A 27,843-nucleotide genomic window follows, 5' to 3' on the forward strand; every position below is an offset into this window, starting at 1 on the left:
GAAAAATAGGTTCATTACGATCATCCCAAGCGCACAAAAACAATGGTGATATCCCAGCCATATTTGTACGTCGACGGTCAAACCGAATATTCACGTTTCCAAGATCATGCTCAGTATTTGGTGGGACCAGCTCGGCGCAGTGTATTATGATTTGATAAAACCGACTATAACAATCACAGGCAATTGTTATCGAATGCAATAAATCATTTGAGCCGAGCATTGAAAGAGAAACGGCCGCAAAACAAAACGAGAGACCTGATAAAGTGATTTTACTGCATAACAATGCTTGACCCTATGATGCGAAAGTGTGGTCAAGACATACTTGGAAACGTTGAAATGGGAAGTTCTACCACACCCGCCGTATTCTCCAGACAATGCTTCTTCGGACTTGTCTTATGAAAAAGTACAAAATTGGATCGATTCGTGGATCGCTTCAAAAGATGACCAGTTTTTTCAACGCGGGATTCGTACGCTGCCCGAAAGATTGGAGGAAGTAGTGGCCAGTGATGAACAATACTTTAAATCATAAATGAAGCCCCGAATTTCGAAAAGAAACGGCGGAAGCAAAGTTGTAGGTACGCCTATGTATTACATTTTGCGTTGTGAGATACGTCATCCTAAATGTTTCAAAGATGCATAAAACGTTTGACGAACAGTGTGACAGTTTGGAGTCGCATCGAAAAATTTTCAGCCATTATAGAATCATTGCAAGAAAAAGAGTTTTTTTCCAAATTCAACACCCTGCCTCTCAGTTTTAGGACTCACGTGTGCGGAAATAGTATATTGTAAAACAAGTTGCAGAATGGGCTCTTATTTCAACACGATTGAGAATGAGTGTTGGAATTGCCTTCTGCAAGGAATTTTCTCTAATTCAGTCAAGTTTTATGATATACTGTTGAAATTCAATGAAAAATTCAGATTAAAAATCCTAGTGACATTTGTATTGTATCTCGTCAGTTGGTGTGACTGTTACTCAAATTGACAGATTACGGAATTTGAATTCGAATCGTACGTTTCAAATTTTTGAATAATTTTAATTATAATTTATATTTATATTCGTGAATTATGTCTTACGAAATCGATTTAACATCAACAGAATTGAGAGAAATAATGCGAATAATGTCGCAAATCATTCCAGTAAATCAAAATTGTATGACTCTGACAATTGACGTGTATTGAATTTTGATAGGATTGGAAGTCCGTGTTGTCAACAACAAAACGAAAAATATAACTAAAAACAATGCTGTAATGAGTTCATTAGAGCACTGTTTTTAGAACTGTAATGAACTCATAACGATACTGAAATAGAGAAATTTCTTTTCATTTTTATTGAGTAGTACATTTATTTATCAGTTTGTTAAACTGTGGGACACACTGTATATTTTTGTATAATTAATTTGTAGCCGTATTAGATTATATTCCCCTACACCTGAAATTTCAATTATTGAGCTCCTAATAGTTTACTGTCAGCAAAATGAAAAGCTAGGAATGTTGAATCCTCGAAAATAGAAAATATAGTACTGTCTGAAAGCGAACTATTATTCTCATCAAAATAATGAACATCCCAATTGAAGTTTACTATATGGGGTTTACTGGCATATGATTAAGGAAGTTATGGATAGCCCGTATTCTGAAAAACATTGGTGCATAATTCCGTAGTAGCAACTCCCTAAGGGGTGAATTTTATTATGCATGACTTGTTTCTCGATGCAGTCAGCAGCTCTTGTTGAAGGCAATACTAAATTTCCAACGCCTCATATTCTCAATGCTATTCGAAACAACAAATTGGCACTGTATTCGCAAATCCACCCCAGCATTTTTCAATTTTATTTCCTCAACTCTCGTTGCAGTCCTTTCCACATGAAACGAATGGTACTTGTCAGAATGTTTAGAATCGTTTCAAATCCATTTCGAATATAAATCCTATCAGGAAAATACTCGGAACTGATACTTAAAAACTAGCTTAAAGGAATTGACGGAATTCTTTTTGTTCGCTAAGTTGGTACAAAGGACTCTACTTATACAGAATCGGAGTTCGAACAACATATGTCGTTTGATTTGTTCAACCGGAAGCAAAATTCTCTCCGTTATGATAAATTCATATGAATAAGGAATAAATTGCATTTTTGGCAGATCATTATATTTTCAATATACACATCAATCACTCAAAGAACATAATTTTATCTGATAAAAGTTTTATTACTTTTGACATGAGTGTCATATTTTTGGAATAAGATGAAACATGAAAACTAATTTAACTTTATCCCATCCAATAACAAAATGAAACATCACAATTAATACACCGAAAAACTGTATGAAGTGGACTCATAAAGCTCAAACGTGCGTGGTTTTATTATCACAATATCGATTTGCCAGAAAAAATTATATATTTCATAGTGTATTTTCAGAATGTTCGAATACTCGGTAATTATTAACCTAGATGTAGAATTTGCATCGTTTTTCGATGTATTTGGGGGAAAATTATGACAAAAGAAAACCATCCAACCGTTTTGGAATCACTCTAAATCAGTGTTTTCAATTATTTTTCCAGCAGTTTAAGGGTGTTTTAAATGAATATTGTGATCAGGTTTTAGGTATAAAAGTTATTCCCTTCACAATGATAAATTCTTATGAAAAATGAATAAATTGTGTTCCATTGACAATTTTATTTCATTTTTGACAGAACATTATATTTTCAACAAACACATCAGGAAGATATTCTAATCACTCAAAGAATATATTATTTTCTGATGAATGTTGTATTTCCGCTTTACTTTTGACGTTAGTGTCATATTTTTGAAATTGGTTGAAATGTGCCTTCAAACGCATAAAAACAAATTTAACTTTATCCCATCCATTAACAGAATGAAACATCACAATTAATTCACCGAAAAACTATATGGACTAAACTCATAAAGCTCAAACGTGTGTGGTTTTATTATCACTCTATCGATTTGCCAAAAAAAAAATAAAATATTTCGTTGTGTATTTTTAGAATTTCCTACACAATGATAAATTCTTATAAATAATGAATAAATTGTGTTCCATTGACAAGTTTCTTTCATTTTTGACAGAACATTATATTTTCAATATACACATCAGGCAAAGAATATATTGTTTTCTGATAAAAGTTTTATTTCCGCTTTACTTTTGACGTTAGTGACATATTTTTTAAATTGGTTGAAATGTGCCTTCAAACGCATAAAAACAAATTTAACTTTATCCCATCCATTAACAGAATGAAACATCACAATTAATTCACCGAAAAACTGTATGGAGTAAACTCATAAAGCTCAAACGTGTGTGGTTTTATTATCACTCTATCGATTTGCCAGAAAAAAATGATATTTCGTTGTGTATTTTTAGAATGTTCGAATACTCGATAATAATAAACCTGGATGTGGAATTTGCATCGTTTTTCGATGTATTTAGGGGGAAAATTATGACAAAGGAAAGCCATCCAACCGTTTTTGAATCACTTCAAATCAGTGTTTTCAATTCTTTTGTATCCCTAGTGCGAAAAATTTTCAAGTACCTACAGCGAAAATCGATCGGCTTTATTTTTCCCGCAGTTTATGGGTGTTTTTAATGAATATTGTGATCAGATTTTAGGTATGGGAGTTATTACCTTCACAATCCCAGTAATAAATTCTGGAAATAATGAATGAACACGTACGGAATAGCGTCGTTATTTTTCCCCATATTATGGGATATTGAGAGAGGATTGTTGAAAGAAAATTGGTGATTCTGTTCGAAGGAAAACAGTTCCGTGCGCCTCATAAACTTTTATTCTTATCCCAAATGTTAGCCAAAAGTCACGAACATATTTCAAATCCAGACAAACAACCATGCTGAATCATTCTTGAGAATGAATGAATTGCGGGAAATTTCTTCGGAAAAATTCTTGTGGAAATACACACTTCTATATAGCATGTACTACTTTGTCATCAAAGTAAGAAAAACGGTTGCTGAAACACAAAATATCTATTGTTCTACCAGATTGGTATTTCTTTCGAAGGTCTAGCTTACGAAAAATCCAATAATCGAAACAGTTTTCAAACACATTCACAGGAATTGACTTCAATAATTCTGTTAACAATAGGTTGCGAAAATGGAAAAAAACTGCAAATTTCACCCTAAGATTATTCCAAATCAATTCAATTCTCAATAAAAAGCTATATGAAGTGAAAAAATGATAAACTGATACTAGAAGGTCATATATTCAGAGAGAACTATTGAAAAATTCATAACCCTGAAACAAGTAGAGGTAGAACTTTGCAATAAAAAAAATTGTATTTAGCACTTCAATCTTGACATGTCAAGATTCTGTCATTTTTGTAAATATGAATCTGAAGAATCTGATTCCTTGATTTTTTGCTTTTAAACATTTCAGATCGTATTCTCGGTCAATGAGATATAACAACAAATTTTTAGAGGAATATGATTCAGGTTGATAAACCGAAATCTGTTAATCTATTAATATTAATAATTGTGTCAATATTTTTCTGCAAAAATTTCAAGATCAGAGGTAAGATGCTTATACATGTCTCAATGACTACGAAAAGGCGTTTGATAAGGTGCAACACTCAAAACTATTATAATGTATGAGGAAATAAGTTTAAGACAATCACGAAATCAAAATCATTAGTAATCTATTTTGGAAACAGAAAGCATATAGGTATCAAGCTGGAATCATCAAACATATCGGAAAAAGTTGAAATTCAGAGATGAGTCAGGTAGGGTTGTATTCTCTGATTACTCCTATTCCATTTATACTTCTCAAGGAAGCCCTGGAGTACATCGAAGAAGGTATCAAGATTATTAGGGTGATACTGAACAACATAAGGTATACTGACGGCACAGTCATATTTACAGATATTGAGGAATCCTTACCAAATACAAAGATGCTATCTGGGAGAGCGAACGAGAATACGATATATTAATTAATCTAAAATACAAAGGTTCTAGAGGGGTAATGTATAGACCAAGTAAACAAAATAAGAAAGAAAGAAACACTTGGGATGCTGGTCAATCTAGATCCAGACAACGGAATAAGATCGAGAGTATGCTAGATCAGCATTTGAAAATACTTTCTTGAAGATAAAACTCCGTCATCGATTGGGCAGATGCTATGAGAACTCTGTTCTTTTATATAGAATGGAAGCCTGGACAGTCAAGTTGGCAACACTAAGGTGAATGGGAGCAATTAAAATGTGGAAACAGAATGCTCAAGATTTCTTGGATAGATAATGAGTCAAATGAGAGGATGCTAGAGAGTGTTAATGCAAATAAAAGCTATTAACATTTATGAAAAGGGTGGACAGGCCTAAACGTGTTGAGGGATGATTAGTATCAATTTATTCAGTTGATCATAAAGTGCAAAATAGGGGAAGACGAGTATCAGAAAGGAGGCAACACTCCTGGATGAAGAATATTAGAGACTAGAAAGGGATGAGAGTAGAAACGTAAGTTCACAACGCGCAAAAGAGATCCGGATTTGTCGCCAATCTTTACTAGAAGGGGCACTGAAAAAGAAGAAGTGCAATGAGATTTATTGAGTTCTTTGATAGTACAGAAATTCGTTTTGGTGTTGCAAAATCCATGATTTTTTTTAGAAATCTGCTCTTCATAAAAGAATCCTGTCAATTTTTCAAAACTTCAACACATAAAATTTCATATGCAAAGAAATATCTACCAAGGGGGTCCCAAAATACAACCATTACTTAACCCATTACAGCTTGACTCTACCACCATCACATTACCTATTACCTCCCTTCTTGAACTACCTTATTTTTTACACTGAGAATCGTAAACAACGTTTGTTGATGAGTGTTAGTGAAGTTTCCTTTATCTTGAACATTCATCACCTTCCATTGTGCCCATACACTTTTCATTTCAATATCCGGTAGTTTGACGAACTTTTGGATACAGCATGTCCACTTTTCAAAACATGCTCGACCCATGCTACTTCAGTACTATAATTTTTGTCTTTATGCAAACTCCGCTAACTTGGAGGGGTAATGGCTTCTCAAAATTAAGTAATGAATACTATTGGACATTTTTATTGGACATTGTCATGAGGGATTGACTTGATTTCAAGTCAAGTAGTAGTTTTTCAATCACGAGTCAAGTCAGGTATTTATTTATCAAGTACTTGAATCATATCAAGCTACTTGATTTTTAGCAGCTTTATTGTGTAGTGTAACATCAATAAAATAATGATGCAATGAGAAGAAACCTTGCAAAAAACACATCTATTTCTTGAACTTATTGTATTGAAACAGAAATATAAATTAAATCACTATAATATAAATCATAACAAAATAATAACGTTTGTTAATATTGAGGAAACTCCAGGCTTTGTTTGATTTCATAATTTTCCATCCAGGATCTAAGACAAATGAGGCATCTAATAGATTTATCGCCTAACCTATTGCGGGTTTTTGTAACTGTAAATGCAGCTCTGGAAAATTGTATTTCAACAGGAGCTTAAGATGCTGGCGTTGATAAAAAATCCTTGACCAAATTTGAAGAGATATTTCTGAAACTACCAAAATGTACCAAAAGATTCAATAATAATGTGAGAGAACTTCTAATAAAGTCACACTAGCGAGTGCTTCAGTCTCTCGGCGTTCGAGGAATACCCTTATTTAGTCTAAGCGCGCATGAGATTGCAGAAATATATTTCGTGCGACGCGTGCATATCAAGCTCAAGTAATTTCCAGTATCTTGATATCAAGTCAAGCAATACATATCTAAAATCAAGTAAAGTCAAGCTCAAGTATGTAATTTTTCACGAGCTTGAGTCAAGTAGTTGTTTAAAATGGCTTGATGAATCCCTAGTTGTCATCGCCTTTTCTGTAGAACATTAAATTACTTTTCTCATACAGAATTATGTTGTTTCAGTAAGCCATTATAGGAATTATATGAATTCAGAGATTCATTATGCTGAATAAATATTCTAGTCGCTTAAGGAAAGCAAGCAATAAATTCACATTCAATAAATTATTATGTCTGATTCATATTTAAGTGGAATGGTTAGTAAATGCATTTGGCTTTTATTATTCATTGTTTTATTTTCGAAATTGATTGCTAGCAGGCAAACATATCAATCATCTTCAATGCCAATAAGTTTTTTAGATTCAATGGAAATTCTGAACCCATCAAATAAAATTACACATAATGGAATGTGTTTTCCCAGCAAGTATATTCTAGTAAGAAGGGGCTCTTTCGAGAAATTAACTAATTCTACAAATGGTTTTCTCGCATTTCGTTAAGGCACATGCAAGTCCACTTTATCGACACTTTCAAAACTTGTAAACGGAACATTCTCGCCTATCTGATCATCCTAGAAGTTTAACAGTGAACATCGGCCCACTTAATGATCAAGAAAATTAATTGGATAATCGACAACCTTCTCGGAGTATCTTGTATATTCTGTATCTATCGGAAACTTTTATATTAATGAAGTTTCCTATTTACTAATAAATTGCTTCGAATATGCGCTTTTGCGAACTTGTGTAACTAGTTTTCCTAGAGTTACAGAATAGAGAGAAACTTCCTCTCAGCTCATATCCAGTCAAAATATTGATATAACGGGTGTTTTTTTTTCGAGGTATATAACTTCAAGTTGACAATACTGTTCAAGATGGCGACCAATTTAATAGCTGTCAAGTGATTTATTCTCAGTCTGGTTTGGCAATTCATCATGAATAGACTCACGCCTGAACAACGCTTGCAAAGAGTGCAATTTTATTTCGAAAATAATGGTTCTGTGCGGAATACGTATCGCGCACTACGTCCATTTTATTTTGTTAACGATGAAGCGCACTTCTGGTTAAATGGCTACGTCAACAAACAAAACTGCCGCATTTGGAGTGAAGCTAATCCTCAAGTGTATGTCGAAACACCGTTACATCCAGACAAAACTGACTGTTTGGTGCGCTTTATGGGCTGATGGAATCATTGGTCCGGTCCGTACTTCTTCAAAAACGATGATGGCCAGAACGTTACAGTCAATGGTGATCGGTATAGAGCCATGTTTACTAACTTTTTTATTCTTGAATTGAACAACCAAAATGTCCAGGAGCTGTGGTTCGAACAAGACAGCGCAACATGTCACACAGCTCGTGCCACAATCGATTTATTGAAAGACACGTTTGGTGACCGCCTAATTTCACGTTTTGGACCTGTGAATTGGCCTCCAAGATCTTGTGATTCAACACCGCTAGACTACTTTCTGTGGGGCTATGTAAAGTCATTGGTCTTTGCGGATAAGCCACAAACCCTTGACCATTTGGAAGGGAAAATTCGCCGTGCTATTGCCGATATACGGCCATAAATGTTGGAAAAAGTCATCGAAAATTGGACGTCTAGATTGGACTACATCCGAGCCAGCCGTGGCGGTCATATGCCAGAAATCATATTTAAAATGTAATGCCACAAGATTATCTTGCGGATAAATAAAATTCATGTCAATCGAATAATCCATCGTTGTTTTATTGCCATTTAAAGTTCGATAGCTCTAAAAAAAACACCCTTTATAAAAGAAGATCTATGGATATTTTGTAAGGGCATCACGTTCAAACGATTGCACCAAATTGGATAATTCTTTTTGTTGTTTTTTCATTTGACACTCCGAAGAATGTATTTTGGGTTGCCTGACAGAAAGTAGATGATTGAAGTGAAACAAAAATGATTCTTTTTTATTTTACTATAAAAATTATTGATATAATGCAAAAGCATTTAGGAACACGTAATTCTATCAATTGCGAGAATAAATTATACAGGATGTAACATGAGTGATTGGCCACAGCCTTGTTGTGAATGCAGTTTATTCAGGCCTTTCAGAAAAGTGACTTGTTTTATGCCCTAAGGCTGTTTCAGAGGTACAGGGTGATTCATGCAAATTAGGGGTGATTCATGCAAATTAGCCTAAATTTCTGATCTCCATAACTTGCGAATCAGCAGTCCGATTGTGTTCAAATTTTGTGAGTTTATTTACTTCATGCAGCCCTTTAAAGATTATTGAGGGCAGAACTCAGATTATTGAGTTTTTTCCTTTAGACATCAAAATCTTTATTTTTCACACGTTTCGCAGAAATATCGTTATTGCCATGAAAAAATACATAATTCACTCTAATGAATTGCAATTTGATCTTGACCTTGAATGACACACTTTTTTAAATGAGTTACGTATTTTTTCATGCCAAAAACGATATTCCTCTAAAACGTGTGAAAAATATAGATTTCGAAGTCCAAAAGAAAAAACTCAATAATCTCAGTACTGCACTGAAAATATTGAAATTATATTAATCGTTTTCAAGGGCTGCAAGAAGTAAATAAACCCACAAAATTTGAACAAAACCCGTCTGCTGATTCCCAAGTTATGGAGATCAGAAATTTAGGCTAATTTGCATGAATCACCCTGTATCTCCGAAACTAACAGTCTTAGTATACAAAACAAGCTACTTTACCTAAAGGCCTGGATGACCTGCATTCACCACTAGGCTATGGCCAGTCACTCATGTTACACCCTGTAGAACACATAGTTGTCCAGGTTTCTGAAAATCGAGTGAAAAAGGAAAAATAAGATTACACCACCCGTGCGAAGCCGGGGCGGACAGCAAAAATATAAATAGAAAATGACGTCAGGAGCTTTTGAGCACTCCTTCGTTCATTTGCCAATTGGAAACCTCAACTATTTATGGGTACAGCTGTCATCTCCAAGAATGCAATTTTCGAATGAATAAACAAGCTCTCAAAATCTCCTGACTACATATCAGTGCTTTTCTGTTATATTTCCAATATTCTTATCGAATTTCCTATGGTTCTGACGTTATTTTATAAACAGGTTTCAGAATGCTTCGCATTTATGTTTTTTACTGAGGCTTGCAGTATACTTTTTACGCATACAATTTCAAAGGGATTAGATTATTCAACTCTACTAAATATCTTCTAATAATAATAATAATAGCAGTTAAAGATGAATTGGAAACCACTTGAATCAACAGAAACATAGTTTGAATGATCTTGAGTTGTTCGAAATCACTGCATATTTTCAGCGGAAAAAGTTTCTTCAATATTTTTTCAAATAGAACTGCATCTCAATTCAATAATAATGATATCAGCGAAAAAGTTTGCAGACATCTGAGCTGATCATATGAGCGATAAATATTGATGAGAGGATTCAAACATATCAGCCTATTACCGAATGAAAATGGAACAAGTACAAAAAATATAACTACTCCTAAAGGGCCAACTTTTGGACACGCCTTTATATTCCAGCTTCAAGCTGCAAGAGAGTGTAGTCTGACTTTGATCAATCTGCGTTTCAACCTCTTAGTCATACGTCTATGAGAAAACCTTAATTGTGAACATCTAGGGTTTCATTTTGCACGTTAAACAAAAGCTGTTGTTGCTGTTGTTTGTGAGTAATTAGTTTGGCAGACCTTCGTCTGAAATTCTGTACAAACTTTTGTAAAGCTTTCTTGTGAATTTTCAGCTTTACAACGGAATTATATGCCTCAACGTTTTAATAGTATGACTACGTTGAATTCCATCGTCCTGAATTTTTTATTCGGTTAAAAGCAACAATAAGGTAAGTTTCTCTTTCATTAGATGGTAAAATGTTAAGTGAATAAATTGATTTCCATACACAACTCCAGCCAATATTGATGGTGATTTAGTACATTTTGTTTAGTTTTCAGGGATGGCATCAAGGACGTTATATCCTCATTCCTACGAAATTTATTGTCCAAAGCTTTTTTTGCGTTGACCTGCAATAGCGGATCAACTATGATCAGGTGATCATGAGTTTCTTCTTTGTCTTCTGATAAGCCTATTCTCATTACGTGCTTCTTAAGGAGGCAGTGTTCTCTAAAGAAGCTTGTAAGGATGTGTAACTGGTTCTTATTGGGATCCAAATACTTTGTGATTACTTAATTTCAGAGGATATTAGATGCTTCAAAATTATGTGACCAAAAAACAAGACATTGATTTCAATATATTAAAAAAGTTGACAGGAATTTGGACAATTTTTCATTGTATTTTTCAGTCATACATCGTCAACGTTTCGAATCCTGTGTGATTTTTTATCAAGGCTTGTTACAAGGAAAGAAGTAACATTAATTAATTTTTCTTGAATATTTACAGAGGGGAAAAAATCTCACATGATTATAATTTTCTTAAATCAGAATCGAGCAGAATTCAACACATTGGCAACGTATGTCTAAAAAAATCATTAAAAAATTATCCAAAATAACTTCTTTCATCAGTTTACAAACATGGACGCTAGTAATCAAAAATAGATTTCGATCCTTCTCGATATATTCTCAATATATTTTCAATTTCAAAAGGAGTTCGAATCTGATATTTTGTTGGCGCCAATTTTGGAAGAACATTCAGTAGAACTCAACAGCAAACATTAATTAGATCTGGTAAATAAGTTGAACAAATAGGGTGGATGCTAAATCGCTAAACAACCTGTAGATCCGAACTTTGTCTATTGGTATGTGTTATTCAGATCACCGTGATATCCTCAATTTCAGTTAAGTTTGAATCGTTTGTGTATAATAGAAATCCATGTCTGGATTAGCATCTACTTACCGAATGATTAACCAAACTTTGCCATGAGAAATGTATGTCTGATATATGTGCAGGAATCATCACCGTAAAGTTGAGAGCATACTTGTTTACCACTCCTCTATCCACATAATACACCTCTGCCTTTATACCTAAAACAGATATTAATTCTCATAATCCAAAGAAAAATTAATACAACATGGAAATTCCATCAGTAAACAATTATGACACGTTTCAGTTTCCAATCAATAAATGCCATTTATAAGGGGACGATTCTATTGGAAATTGCACGTTCACCCTCATAAACGGCACAAATGATGAATTAGATATGTAAACATATCTGCTTATTATAAGCTGAATGTTAATAGGACATTGGTTCTTCTTTCTTCTATTCCAAGAGGGTCAGTTAAAGTGAAAACAATTCTGAAACGACAATACTTAGATTATTTCTCTTTTATGCGATTTCTTGATTGGTGGCACTGAGTAGATTGATGGATTTATGAAGAGGGTAGCTATAAAGCTTTCAAGCTGACCACATTTTTCTTCCCTCTTACCCTAGTTTCCTTGAACTATTGAATGGATATCCATGATCGTTAGACAACATGAAAATAAATCTAGATTTATGGAGTTCAGCTTTTTTATAAACAGCTCAAATGTCGTTCATAAATTCTTCTTAAAATTCCCTCAGTATTAACTTATGAGCATTGATATCGATAAAACAATTTAACAATTTCTAAAAATTGTTGAACTGTGCTTCTTTCCATGATTGAATGTATTAATTTATCAAGTACTTGAATCATATCAAGCTACTTGTTTTTTTTTTCAGTTTTATTGTGTAGTGTCACATCGATAGAAAAAATGCTGAAATGAGAATAAACCTTGCAGAAACACTTTTATTTATTAAACTTATTGTATAAAAGAACCAAAATATCGATATTTTTGAAATAGAAACATAAATTGAATCGCTATAAATCATATATTGTCTCTTTTCTATCAGATAGATGGCAATGCGTAAAAGTTACTAAAAACAACACTGCTGTGTCTTCAGATTGGTTGAAAAATGAGGTTGGAGTTCCACAAGGAGGTGTTTTAGCATCACTCCTCTTTTGATAATGATCAATGACTTGTTTTTTTCGGCAGATGAGATTGAAGATTCTGACATAACCAACTATGCAGATGATACCAATCTACTAGTAGCAGGTATGAACTCCAATCAGTTAGAGTAGAAATGTGCCATAATTTACGACTGGGCAGAACAGTGGTTTTTGAAAAATAATTTTGTAATGAATACCACTAAAATCAATATTGTAATATTTCGTGCAAGTAATATAAAACCCAAACCGTACACAATAAATTTTAACAACTTCACCGTAAACACAACAGAAAGCACCAAATTCCTCGGAATTGTCATAGATGAGCTTTTAAAATGGACTCCACATATAAACAACTTGGTGAAAAAACTTAATATATTCTGTTATGCACAAAGAATATTAAACAAATATGTGGATGAAAAAATTAAAAAAATTCTATATTTTGCTAACTTTGAATCCTTGATTAGATACGGAATAATTTTTGGGGAATTAGTGCCTCAGTGCAGTCGGTATTTATTATTCAAAATAGAGTAGTTAGAATACTTTTGAACTTGAGATACAGGGAATCGTGTAGGGGAAAATTTAGGTCCTTGGGAATATTAACGGTATATGGTCTTTACATGCATGAATGTTTGTTGTATCTCCATAGAAATAAAGCTGAATTCCTTCAGAATAATACAAATTTCACCTACAATACAAGAACAGCCAATATCAATGTTCCCATGCACAGGTTGACTATATCCGAAAAGTGCCCTTCTTATATGTGCAAACGAATTTTCAATAATTTGCCCCAATATATTAAATCTATACAGAATTATAGACAATTCAAATCAAAAACTAAGAAGTTCTTGATAGATCTTGAGATATATGGTTTAAATGATTATTTTGAACGGAAATTGTAAAATATTTAGTTATAGTTTGAGTTTATTTGAGTATAGTTAAGTTATGTATTATTGACACTATTTCATTTCTTCTTTATGTATTCTCGGGGAATATTTGAAATAAAGTTATCTATCTATATGTGAGACGTATAGCCATTTTTCCAATCCATTCTTCTAGGAATTTCGATTTCATGGAGAAAGCAGAAAATGCTACCCTCCAATATTTGCCGCCCCTCTAGAGCGGGCCCTGCGGCTTCAAGTCTTTCTGCTGAGTTTCGATTTCATAAAACGTTTGAACATTTCGTTTTTTTTCAAAGATGATTGAGTAAAACAAACGGATGAAGCGGGTGAACCATTATTTTAAATGCAAATGCGCCGACGCCTAACCCTTGTTAATTTGATGTAAAAAATCATCAGTGAAATTAAAAAAATTAATTCAATACATAGATACTTCTAGGAATTCGGATTTCTCGGAAAAAGTAGAAAATATCGCCCTCCAATATTTGACGCTTCGGCGATATTCGTTTCGTTTTTTCCTGAGAAAAAATTCCATTCTTTTTAATTTTTATATAACATATATGTGAGTTTGTAATATTTTTTGAATAAATTCCATATATTCTTCTTGTTTCAAATATTCTCTTTTTCCGGGTCTTTTTCATATTGAATGAAAACATTAATTAATTTCAATGGTTTTTCAAATCTTTATTTTCAATGTGGCTCTAGCTGTCAGATTTCTGAAACTACCAAAATCAACCAATATATTTCATAGAAATGTGAGTAAACTACTAATAAAGTCACACTAGCGAATGCTTCAGTCTCTCGGCGCTCGAGGAATCTCCCTATTTAGTCTAAGCGCGCACGAGATTGCAGAAATATATGCCGTGCAACGCGTGCATATCAACCTCAATTAATATCAAGTAGCTTGATATCAAGTCAAGCAATAAATATCTAAAATCAAGTCAAGTCAAGCTTAAGTATGTAATTTTTCACGAGCTTGATTATCAAGTCAAGTAGTTGGTTAAAATGTCAACCTACGTGGCTTGATGAAACCCTAATTGAATGGCATAACCTATTAAACACAAATATGAAAAATAATACACAGTGTTATTATTATGATCATTTTAAACCTTATCATTCCTATTTAAATACCCTATTATTCTATAGAACAAGATGAAATGGTTCTTCATAACATGGGCATGAATTATAAATATTGCTTGGGACTCAAACTATCAATTTCCGAGTATTTATTACATCCCTAGATTTTGAGTCTGAGTGTATGATACACATCTGTCTCATTTAATTTCAAACTAAACTGTTGCGCATCTACTTGTCACCACAAATCCCTAACATTGCAAATGAAAGAGGCTATCGGAATAGTAGCGTATATTGGAGAACAAGTAAATTAATTTCGGGAATAACTTCGTTACTGTAATTATTTCTTGGATCAATATACGTAGACGGTAGAGTAAATCAATTCATTCTGTTTAAATTCGAGATGCATTGAAATCTGTGGAAAATCCATGCAAAATAATTACTAATTAGGTTGCTTGCGTAGCTACGCAAACATCATCAGAGATTGGGGAATCTCAGTTTTTTTCCTATTGATTGGATTTCGGAATTCATTGTATTCCTAAACAAATTTGTTCGCAGCAACGAGAAGTTTAATTGGAACCGATTTCTCTCGATAAATTACTGTATTTTCTACAATCAATTCTTGTTTAGATGCATACCGATTAAAAAGATTTTTTTTCATCCAAAAGTAACACAAATATTTACCTTCGTTAGATTTGAAAGCAAAAGAACTTGATTCATGTATAAAGTTGTTATCAAGCATAGAAAAAGGAAGTTATGATGAAGCTTTCAATACTGAAGACACCTGGAGCTAAATTCAGCAAAGGCAGAAAATGCTGATTACATCTGTAGAACGAAATGGATGAACGAACACTTGTAATTCGGTAATGTCCTATTTGGGCGTCCTTAATTGGAGTCCTGTGCCCACAAAGCTCAAAATGTTCGCTTCTTCCAGTTGTATCCAATTCATTCCAATTGAACCCTACACAGATTGCCACTTGCCCAGTTTTAATGAGTTGTTTTCCATCCTCTTCTTTCGGCACACACTCATGCATAGATTCTTCGGTTTGGTAAATGAAAACGCCGGTTTCCGAAAAAATTGGCTCGAATTCCCTTTCCACCTTTGACCTGGTGTCGTCTACAAAGACAAAGGGGAATAATTCTCTAGGTACCGAAGATTTCGAGACCTTAATTAAAATACTTTTTCAATCTAATTCCAATTAACACAACGTAAAATTTAGCCCCCCAGTCACACAGCTTTTTCTTTATCTTCGTGTTTGATGTCCCAGACGGTTCTTTACAAGCCGCGTTAACAGTTTATTGGCTCCCAGAAGGCTAGATTGTTTCTTAGGGGGTGAATCAGTTTATTGTGCAGTCTTAGGGAATGCCCGTTATTGAATGATACTTCGTTCAGTATCTCCAATTAATCGATGTTCACAAAAGAATGGGAAAAGCACTGATTTTCGCTTCAATTCACATGTATTTTGGTCTTCTGCGCAAAACATCCCAGTTTATGACATGCCATGTAATAGAAAGTCATGATACTTTCGAAAAATTGTAATTTCTATATTATCATATTTAACAATTGGGGAAAACTTGCAACAATAAGTAATTCTAATCATTTTGTGTTTCAATTTCCGGCCTCCTGTATCAACAGATCAGATTTCAATGCAAATATCAGAAAAACACTGATTTCGATAAAACAATTCAACAGTTTCGAAACGTTGTTGAAGTGTTTATCTTTCCATGATGAATAGCATAAACTTCTGAACACAAATGACTTAATGAATGTAAGGAAATATTTCAAATTGTATCATTCCTATTGAATAAAGGATTAAAATTCTAACAATGAATGAAAATGTCGAATATTTAATTCCAGGAATTTCGGGTGCTGGAGCCCTGAAAATCAAATCAAATCAATTTTTTTTTCTCCGAACAATAAATACAAGTTCACTCATACAATCTGCAAGTATTTAGCCTTCATCTTAGGATGGAGCAACTAAGTACCAACTTGTGTTGTGCTCTCCATCCTCAATTCGGGGTGTTCAAAGATATATCAAGAATTAAATATGGCAGGAGATTGAACACACTTACATCCAAGCTAAACATTTAGGCTGATGATCGTTTGAGCAAAATACATAACCAAAACTAGAGATAGAAAGAAAGAGGAAGAGAGAGAGAAAAATTCGAGAAAAACAAATGTTACATAATTCCTGAGAAAACATTACACTTATAGAGGGACAAGATGAATTTTTCCTCACGATAACGAATTTCGGTCCAAAAACAAGAAAAATTATAATAATGATAATAATAAAGTTTATTTGCTTCTCGATTTGCTTTCAACACAACGTATTATAATATTTTATTAAATACTGCGAATAAACATGACCAGAGGTTCACTAGAGGTTCACCTGTCAGTTCTGAAAAAAACAAAAATTCTTTTCCTTGAACGTCGCGACATAGTATGCAACAAATTATTAGTTCGGTATAAACAATGACACAAATGAACTCATATATAATTTAAAATTTTATTAACGGGAACCGATATTTGCTTATTTCCCAGACAAAATAAACATTTACAGTCACATATTTTCAATTGTAAAAAAAAGAAATAGAACTCGCAGTGAGTTCTGAAGTTATTCCTGAAAATATATTGAAAAAAACTTGATAATTGTATTATTCGTCATCGCATCGTACTTTGAGAACGATATTCCAGATACCCAGATTTGTTAATAAAACGAAGAATATTTATTGTTCGTCCAGAATATTTGAAAGAACAATTAATATTCTTCGGTTGGTATTATTAAAGAATAATATCCCATAAAAGTGATCAAAGTTATTTCTCAAACTCATTTCTTGAGGGGCTTGAGAAATATCAATAAAAATTGTTTCGATACGATAAAGACATCCCCTAGCATTCCCCAAAATTATCCGCTTCAACGATCCAAGAATAGGAAGTATATATAACGGAAACATACAAAAGTAAACAAAACAAGCTGAACCAATATTTACTTATCAAAAATTGAAGAACAAACCAGGAAGGAAATCCTATCATATTTGAGGATTCTAATATTGGCAGCCCTCACCCTCAAATGCCTATATCATTGTTCGTCGTCAATCCATGAGGAAAACCCCTCGTTGAAATTTTGAAATCGATTAATATTAGCCCCCAGGATATGCAGGGGAGGCAAAGTACCCTGTCTGTCAATTTCCAATCCTCTCACTAGGGTTTTCTGCAATGATGAAATACGCCTCACGTGTACGGCCACTCGGCATTCATTGAGAAAATCGAGGAAAGTTTTTTATAATGAACGGAAATTTCTAAGGCCATCCAAGACAAAATTTCGTCCTCTCGTTATTAAAATTTATTCAAACAATGCCACGGGAATATTTCATCATTTCTTTGGCTTCAACCTCCCAACGGCAGGTCATGATTTGATGTTTGGAATTGACGAAAATTTGAAATTTAGAATTTTTTATACCTTCGTCAAACCGTTTCACCCAGTGAGACGTTTTTACGCTTTGTCCTTGTCTTTTATCAAAACACCTCCAATTTTATAAATTGGTTTATAATTCTCACAATGTTGCTTTCTACACTGCGCAAAAGAATTAACGCACATTATGGAAATCTCAAATTTATTCTACAACTGAAGCTGTTCTCAATGATAATTATTTTTATCAGAATTATGCATATGTTATCCACTTTCAACGTTTTTCTTCAATACAGATGTTTTTTCCCAGCTGGAATGAAAAAGATGAGATTATCAGATTTTGAATGTATTGACTCCATTCTGAAATCAGTTGTTCTCGATCAATTCTAGTGATCAATAGTTTTTCTTTCGTTTGATTTTCTACACTCGATCGCTATGCAACGCGAAACACGCAATTTGAACCAAGAGGAATGTGCCCAAGCGGTAGTTTTGCGAGAAGAATGGTGGACATACACAAGAATTGCAGAAAGGTTTGGAGTTTCCCATACAAGTGTGTCCAGAATGTTGCAGCGATTCAGGGAGACAGGTATGAATGTCCGAAGACCAGGACAGGGTAGACCACGGTTAACAACTGCCATTCAGTAACGTTACTTGAGAGTTTCTTCGTTGAGACAACGGTTTGCAACCGCTCGCCTCCTTCAAAATCAGCTTGAGCAAACTCATAGGGTGCAAATTAGCACTCAGACAATAAGAAATTGCCTCATAGATTATGATTTATGTATTGAAGAAAAACGTTGAAAGTGGACAACATATGTATGCATAATTCTGATAAGAATAATTATCATTGAGAACACCTTCAGTTGTAGAATAAATTTGAGATTTCCATAATGTGCGTTAATTCTTTTGCGCAGTGTATTTCGAATGCAACATTATATCTTCTAGGTATTCTTAGAAGAAGAATTCATTCAAAAGTAAAAGCAACACAAAATATGTATTAGGTGTCGTAACAAGAAATCCATTATTTTTCTAATAGATGTCTGTAGTTATCTAAATCTCACGTTGTATAAATCTGATCGGGTTCAATTAGAAAGCGTTAGAAAGGTGAGATTTCGTGCTACAAAACCTTTTCTGACAGTTTTGTTATGAGTTCTTTAGTTTAGTTTGAGCGCCAGGTAGCTCAAATAGTGTTTATGGTCCTGATAATGTAACGCAATTCGATACGCGCAATTTTGGTTTCGTTGATTCCGTTCCAGTAATTTCGATATCAAAGATGCACCATGCACTCAAAAGCCAATTGTCGAAAATGACGATAAAATCGAGGACATTGTCGAGTCCGACCGTCGTGTTTCGATTGTCCAAGAGCTAAAGATTACACAAAACCGTTCAGAACCATTTGCATAAGGATGGTCTCAAGAAGAAGCGCGATGTATGGGTACCACACAAGTAAACGCAAAAAACCTCATGGAACGAATTTCCATCTGCGACACGCTGCTGTATCGCATCAGAATCGACTAACTTTTTAAGCATTTGGTGATCACTTACGACAACGTCAAGTGAAAACGGTTGTAGACAAAACGCGATCAGCCGGCGGAAACTAGGATTGACGGCCAAAAAGGTTTTTGCTGTATATTTGGTGGGATTGACAGGGAATTATCTATAATGAGCTGCTCCTCCACGGCACAACTGTTAACTCGGAACTGTACTGTCAACAATTGGACCGTCTGAAGGAATCAATCGACAGATTTGGCCATTAGGAGAATAATCGTGTTGCATCAGGACAACGCCAGGCCACACATATCTATAGAGTCTTCGCCAGAAGCTCCAAGAGCTTTGTTGAGAGGTTCTTATGCATCCACCTTATAGTCCGGACCTGGTAGCAAGTGATAACCATCTGTTCCTGTCAATAGCGAACAATTTTGCTGGTGAAAATTCGCTTCAACAGAGGCTTGGGAGAATCGATTGTATAAATTTTTTGCCAATAGGGACGAAGACTTCTATGAGAGAGGCATAATGATAGTACCCTCAAAATGGCAACAAGTTATCGAACAAAACGGCGCAAATTTGACATAAATCGGATCATTCTAACTATGGTAATTAAAGCCTTATTTTTCATGCAAATATGATGGATTTCTTTTTGATAAACCTTATATTATTCATTCTATCTCCTTTGTAATAGACCCTTCCTGAAGTAATGCCAGTAATTAGTCCAATCTTCAAAAGTTTTTTGGGCGCAATTTCCTAAATCGACTTCTGGGCAGCAGTCAATGTTGAAGACCTCTCGATATTTGGTAATAATGGCTATAGAGAAACTTGTGGAAAAATGTAAGCTTTTGGAACAAGTTAGTAATGTGAAGAATCGAAACCATGTGCATCGTTCAAGAACAACTGAGAATATTGTTGTTGTAGCTTGAAATGTTGTGTAGTGTTTGTCGATTCTTCCTCCATCTTGAGAATTAGGCATATCACAACGACGTATTTTGCATAAAGACTTAGGTCCTAAGGCATCGAAATGATCCGAATTTTCATCGAAAAATAATCTTCAGTGATGAGGCTTATTCTCACCTCGGAGACTACGTGAATATTCAAAATTGTCGCTCTTGGGTCTCGGAAAATCCTATATTGATTGTTGAAAAGCCTCTCCACCCTCAACGTGTCACTGTTTCTTGCGGTTTTTGGGCTGGTGGTGTGATAGGATCCTACTTAATCGAAAATGAGACGGGTGCAATGGATTATATGCTATAATTAAGGATTTTCTATAACAGAAACTGAAGATATTGATGTGGATGACGTATATTTTCATCAAGACGGCGAAACAATCGCAAAGTTATAGACATGAAGCCGTAAATGTGCGAATTGGAAAATTTCATGAAAAGGATATAGTACTGCAACCGTAGCCGAGGCAGCCATTTGGCTGATATCTTTTCTCATCGTTCATGGCATACCTTCTTCTTTAAAATAAAATGAGCATTCATTGATTTCTATTGAAATATACTCGTTTTTGTTAATACCAAAATGAAACCTCTTATAAACAAACTAAATCGAGAAGACGTTCAAATTCGACGTGAATTAGGAAGTTGTGCCAACTAAGGGACAAAAAGAACTCTCCAAGTTAGCTTTCAAGCTAATCAATTCTCTGTACTTCCTTAAAAGAACGCTTGAGTGAATCTTCAATTGACATTATATCCCGGAAATTCGATTGTACAGAAATCCATACAAAATTTTACCATAAATACCTAAATTGTGGCGATACAAAGTGCCAAACCGTTCCTGTAATAATGTAGATTCATCCTGTCTACTTAGTCACCCTGAGGGCCGCAGTTAGATTATGTCATCAGGGGGTAAATGATGACGAACCCTCGTGAAAATGAAGACAAAGGGTAGAATTCGCCAGAAGCGTAGAAATTTTAGAGCCGGTGCTGCACATGAAGCGTAGATGGCAGGATGTTGAAAAGCGAGGTTTCAGGACTCTTTTTTCAGAATCGCCAACTGTGAAAATTGCCATGCAGAATTTTCAAGGTTCAATGAGGAATGTTCATCAAAGAGGGAATCGAATATAACCTCATTCCATTGGCAAACGATTTCGAAATTGAATTTTCCCAATTCATTTTTTGCGACTGGATGTGAAATTTTTCAATTCATTTAGAACAGGACGCTCCATGATATCTGTCAGATATTTGTTGGCTTCGCACTTTGCTTGATGGGAATTTATTTCAAATGAGACAATGATAAACGTTATCTAATTTACGTAAATCATTGCTTAGTTTCTAAAGAAAAAAACCATCTATCAAATACATACAAAACTTATGATTTATTTATTCATCACAGCTTACTTACTGGATCTCTAATAATTAGGATATTCCTGAAAATAACTAGAAAATTGTTTTTTTTTTACCAGTAGCAGATACGACAAAACTACAAGAAACAAAAAAGTGAAGTGCTGGTCCAAAGTCCCATTTTATGATATGTTTTTTTTTAAATTACCAGTGTACTCAAAAAAATTCTAATTATTCTTTTTATTTATTATTATTCTAATAATGAATTAAAGTCTAATATTATTTTATTCAAGTTGTAACAGTGTATCAATGGTAAAATCAAAAAGATAAGCAGTATACTTTGATGTTAAAATTGCACTACTGTGTGGAATTTTATCATCTACTGAGTATATAGATGCCTATAACTGCTTTTAACTGCGTTAATATCGGAAGAAGCCTTCACGATATCCAATAAAGTTTAGGACTTATTAAACTCTAATGATAGAGCAGCTACTTTATCGCAATGACCAACTCGATAAACCGAAAAGTTTTATTTAATTGGATAAATTCGTCCAGTCAGATCATTAGTAAAGTAGTTGGTCATTCAAAATTTGTATTACACTCAGGTAAATTTGACTAAACTTCCTCTGAATTAAACAACCCATCAATGTTTTAGTGATTGTATCGCACAAAAACACAAGGAATTGTTAATTATCTGAATTTCCACGGATTTCAATTCATTTCCTAATGTTTTCTGTCAAAATCCCTCGATTCATAGAGAAAATAAGGTGAGTATCAGTTTTTATAGCTGAAGCATTCAATAAAATACTTTTACGCCTTTTCGTGTTTGTATTGAATCTTTTGCAAGAGAATTCAGGAAAGCAAAGAGCATGGAAAAAGGGATATTGAATTGAAGATTGAAGCCTGTATGACAAGTCAATGCAAAAAACATACTCAAGATGAAATACTCGATTTGAAAATGTAGAATATATATTACGTATTACGTATGGCGAGAATTATACATGTACTGTTTCTAGAATCTCTTTTGTTTATTTTTCACTTGGCTAAATAATATTATAATCACCTTTCCAAATAATAAGCCAAACACCCACTCAAATTTGTGCAAAAATTAGATCGAAAGAAATTTCAACATCGAATAAACTCTACCCTTGTTTGATAAATTGAAACAGAAAACCCAACTATACTATTTCTTAAGGAACAGCCTGGTATAATATACAAGTTAATCGATATATCAATCAACAATAACTATCCAGCTGAAAAAAGTTAAGGAAAGAATTGTTTGCTACACCTGATACGTATATATTTAAAAATGAGAAAGGCACTGAGGTGAATTTTGGAGTTTTTGCGAGCGCTTTCAAGTTCGTATTCATGTAATTCTTTCCCTAAATTCAGTATGAACCGTCAAACCATTATTTTACAACTAGGTAATGAATTTCTCTTGATCGTATCTTTAATTCTGAAGAAATTGGGAACATGAAATTTCTGCGTAAGAATTAGGGTTATGAATTTGTCTTTTATAATTTCGATTCAAACCTGCTCTATAAAAATATCATGTTTTTGAGTTGTTCCCATGCTCGAAAAATTCAATTTTCACCCTTTCATATATCGGTATGAATATGAAATTTATCTAAGGGTATTTTTGCCATAAACTCAACTATTCCTACAACCAAGAAAAATCTCATTTTATCCATGAACATTTTATTTTGAAAAAGTTAATTTGTTGATATATAAAAATTTTCGAGATATCTAAATTTTACAAAAAAAATCCTTTTAAATTTTCAATTTACCATTCTGCAAATGATTTCTTAATTTCAGTAAAATCGCTATGAAGAAATATTGGATGAAATTATTATCACACTTCCTCAATAGAAAATAAACGTGGGGACAAATTGAAAGTTCATAACAGCAAATCATTATTGATGTTCACATAAAATAGTACTACTCCTTTTCCATTAGGATTTTTATACAAGTCTACTGATGATAATGCAAACCATTTAATATCGTATTGTAATGGATTTCTTGACTGATAGCAATTGCTTTATGGGCAACTTATAAATCGATATCTGATAACTTATTCCGGAGTCACTCATAAAGAATTGCATTCCATATTAATTCATCATATCATTAATTCCATTACAGTGAGATGGCGTTTGATTATTATTAAAATATTTTGTCAAAATGAGTAACGAGGAGAATATTTTTGCTAATATTCCTCGATTTCCATGACACACTTCCAGCAGTCAATAACAATATGTATATTGTTTCCCAGCAGTCCATTTTAAAACTAATGCTAAAACGTTTCTGATCTGTTGAATATGTATAGTTGAAATTTTCTTTTTGTGAGCACATCCGAGATGAATATATGAGCCAGAGACGAGTAAAGCTAGACCTTGTTTTGCAATCCTTTCATCCGTTGTTGATCCAGTTTCACCCCTCTGTTATCTAGGGTACGTTTTGGAGACTTCATTGGCGCCACAAAATATCGAGGCTGAGAATATTGTAAGTTTTTATACTCGTATTTTACTTGCGAAATACGAGGGCGACTTTAGTGGTTTTCCTAGGAACCATTTTATCCCATATTTTATTGTTTGGGACAGACAGAACGCAATGTGAACAAAGAATAAAGTCGAGTTAACTTCAATAATGCAAAATAATAATAGATGTTACAATCGAAAATATTTCATGTGCAGTTCCTTTGGAACCAGAAAGTAACTCGGAATGATGTTGATATTTTCAATATTCCATATATATTGATTATATGAATATATAATTTAAGATATAATATTTCGAGTATTTCTTCTATTTTCTTAATTTATAGTTCTTTCCTAACTTGTTGATTACTAACGCGCCTGTTGACGTTTGTATAACTTTTATCATGTTTTCTGAAATTTCTTCATTCTGACATATTTCACCTACATATATTCTGCTTGGATATCTTGGTTTTGATTGTCATCAATTTATTTTCCAGGGACCATTTATCTTTACATTGAGTATCGTTCGCAGAGTTATTTTAGCTCTTCTAATTTTTTCTAATTGTTTTTTGAAGCTGATTTCTCGATTTAGATTTACTTCCTGATATTCTACTGTTCTTTTTGATCTACTTTTCGGTTTTTATCCAGATGTATATTGATTTTTCTTTTTATTCAATTCCATTTCGACGAAGTATACATATGCAACTGCAACTGTTTTTGCTGTATATACTTTTTCTACACCTACACTTGTCCTAACTGTTCGAAATGGGCTAACTTGTATTTTACCGATCAAGGGACGTCCGAGAATGACAAACCATAAGGGACAAGGCACATCGGTAAAGTATAAAAACCATTGTTGATTTTGATTTGTAAGTATCCTCTTTTTGAAAGGTTTTTCAGATATTCCAATTTATATTATAGGGCATGTATGACAACTCAGCTTATAGTCTCTAGATTTATTATTTCATTTATTCAGTATTTTCAATAAAAATCTCTAGATGCCTCTGAAAGATAAAGATAGATGATTTCTTTCTTTAGATACTGATGATTTACGTAAATTAGATAAAGTTTATCATAGTTTTATTTGAAATGAATTCCTATCAAGCTAAGTTCGGAAGCAACAAATATCTGATAGAAATTATGACGCGTCCTGTTGAGAATTGAAAAATTATACATCCAGTCGCAAGAAATTAATTGGGAAAATTCCATATTGAAAATTCTATCCTCTTTGAATTCTTCGGACAGGTTTTCACATTATACAAGAAGTACCTAATTGAAATATCAACTTTGTTGCTGAGAGCTATTATAACTACAACTTTGGTTTTTGATACTCTAAGCGTAAGAATTTCTGGATTTCGAACTAACACATATTATCGGTCAATTTTCTTGTACTCCAAACATAAAGCATACAACATACCTGCAAAACGTTTTATTTTCGAGATACAGTTTGGGTTTTTTCTCATAGCACCTTCCTTTCACAAAATATTGACTTAAATTTGGCATAGATATTTCAATTCAAAGTTTTCATCATGTGAGATGCTAATTTTGCATGAAAATCTCCGGGGTGATATTTTTTTATGGAACAATGCCCGCTTTTTCTCTGCAGATTTTTTTTTATGAACCACTGGTAATTTTTAAAAAAATGTAAAGAGATTTTGGTCCTGTACTTCATTTTTTTGTTTCTTGTAGTTTTGTCGTATCTGTTTGACATACATATTTCTATTTGTATGTCGCTCGCTTTTTTCTCCAGGACTTTTTTTTGGTGGACCACTGAGAGTCAAAAAAATGGAAAAAGAATCAAGTATTGAACTTTTTGGTTCTTTCTAGATTTCTCGTGCTACCGATTTAGAGAAAAAATTTCTAACTTTCCTCTCTAAATCTTCAGGAAACTTTAAACTATCATAAAAATTCCGTTGGTTAATTATTAATTTTGGCGCTTATTCTCTCGATCAGTAGTAATGATGAAAATGATTCAATAAAGTATTATAATATTCACAAAAAAAATAGGACAAAAGCAACACCCTATATTTCGAATACAAAGCGTTTGCAGGCCCATGTTCATAGGAATTTTTTGTTAAAATACGCGAGGAATATGTCACATTCTTCAAACTTCAACTTCAAAGATTTTATGCTACTCAATTGAATAATATTTTGTGAAATATATGACTGATTTCATCATGTGATATGCTAATTTTGCAAATTTACAGGGTAATATCTTTTCCGGAACAGTGCTCGCTTCTTTCTCTAGATTTTTTTTTGATGACTCAATGGTAATTTAAAAAAAAACTTAAAGAGAGACTTTGGTCCAGTAAGCACTACCATTTTTTGTTTCTTGTAGTTCTGTCGTATCTGCTACCGATTTAGAAAATAAATTCAAAAATTTCCGTAGTAATCCTCAGGAATATCCAAATTATTATAAAGTTACAGTAAGTAAGCTGTGACGAATAAATAAATCATAAGTTTTGGCATTTATTTATCCAATCTGTAGTGAAGATAAAGATTCGATAAACTGGTATAAACATTACAAAAAGTAAGACAACAAGAAACACATTGTATCTCGAAAACAAAGCTTTTACGTGTCCATGTTTATGGGAGTTTTTCCTCCTTCAAATTATCCGAGGAATCTCTCATTTTTCTTTTTACCTCCTTAAAATGGTCCAAGAAATCTTTCATTTTTCTTTGCACCTTCAATTTAAACCGTATTATCTTTAAGATTTGAAACGAGTGTGAATTTTCGACTTGAAAACTTTTTCTTAGATAATTTTAAATCTTCGTGGTAGTCGTGAATCAAACAGGTGACTCAACAAAATAAATCACATTATATCAAACGAGTTCATCGAATATAAACTCAACAAGTTTGTTGAACATGCTAAGAGATGAATCTAATGTACATTCAACAACAAAAATAACAATAATATTTTGTTTCAGTTAAAAAATAAATTCTTGACACAAAAATCGCTTTCAGAGGTCCTCAATGTTACTTACCTAAAAGCCTGAACATTTCTTCTTGTGTTATGAAAAAATTGAAATGTGCGTAAACCTCCAGCGCGAGAATTAAGGGCAGAAACAGGACTTTCCGCATGGTTCGAACTTTATTACTGCGCGGTTCTGCCGCTACTGAGGGACGCAGAGCCTATTGCTGTCACTTTTTGAGACACCGCCAATCGTTCTTGCGATTGAACGCGACACCAGACGTTTTCGTACGAATACTTGGAATTCTTTGGTCCCTTAATTAATTCCGATATTGTTAAACTGAAATAGCTCGGATGGGGGTGTCAAGTTGCATATTGGCGAATGCGCCGGTCACCACCTGAGGCTAATATTTTCACGATTTTCACACGGAAAATTAGGTTGCGAATTAGTTCTGACTGTTTATAATGATAAAATACAAGCTTAAGCTGTTATAGATGTAGCATCTATGGTGATAAACGTTTTTGAGTGAAGCTATATATGAAAATATGGAAAATTTTCAAAATACACTTGGGGAATAAATTAGAGGATCAAAATAAAATTCGAAATTTTAAGCGGTTTTTCAAATGGCT

The 27,843-nt window shown here is 33.5% G+C and overlaps 1 protein-coding gene across 1 annotated transcript in view; it reads right to left on the reverse strand.

The window, feature by feature from the left end:
* LOC123685898 (tyrosine-protein kinase Dnt-like) overlaps positions 1–27,418 on the reverse strand; it is a 48,135-nt gene extending 20,717 nt beyond the window's left edge. Inside the window, exons 1-2 of the mRNA XM_045625758.1 lie at positions 27,287–27,418; positions 11,608–11,735 (exon numbers count right to left, since the gene is read on the reverse strand). Coding sequence (XP_045481714.1) covers positions 11,608–11,735; positions 27,287–27,383 — 225 coding nt within the window. The 5' untranslated portion in view covers positions 27,384–27,418. The remainder of the gene's footprint in view (positions 1–11,607; positions 11,736–27,286) is intronic.
* Between the last annotated feature and the right edge of the window lie 425 nt (positions 27,419–27,843).

Source organism: Harmonia axyridis, chromosome X (genome assembly GCF_914767665.1).
Source record: "Harmonia axyridis chromosome X, icHarAxyr1.1, whole genome shotgun sequence".
Taxonomy (NCBI): Eukaryota; Metazoa; Arthropoda; class Insecta; order Coleoptera; family Coccinellidae; genus Harmonia; species Harmonia axyridis.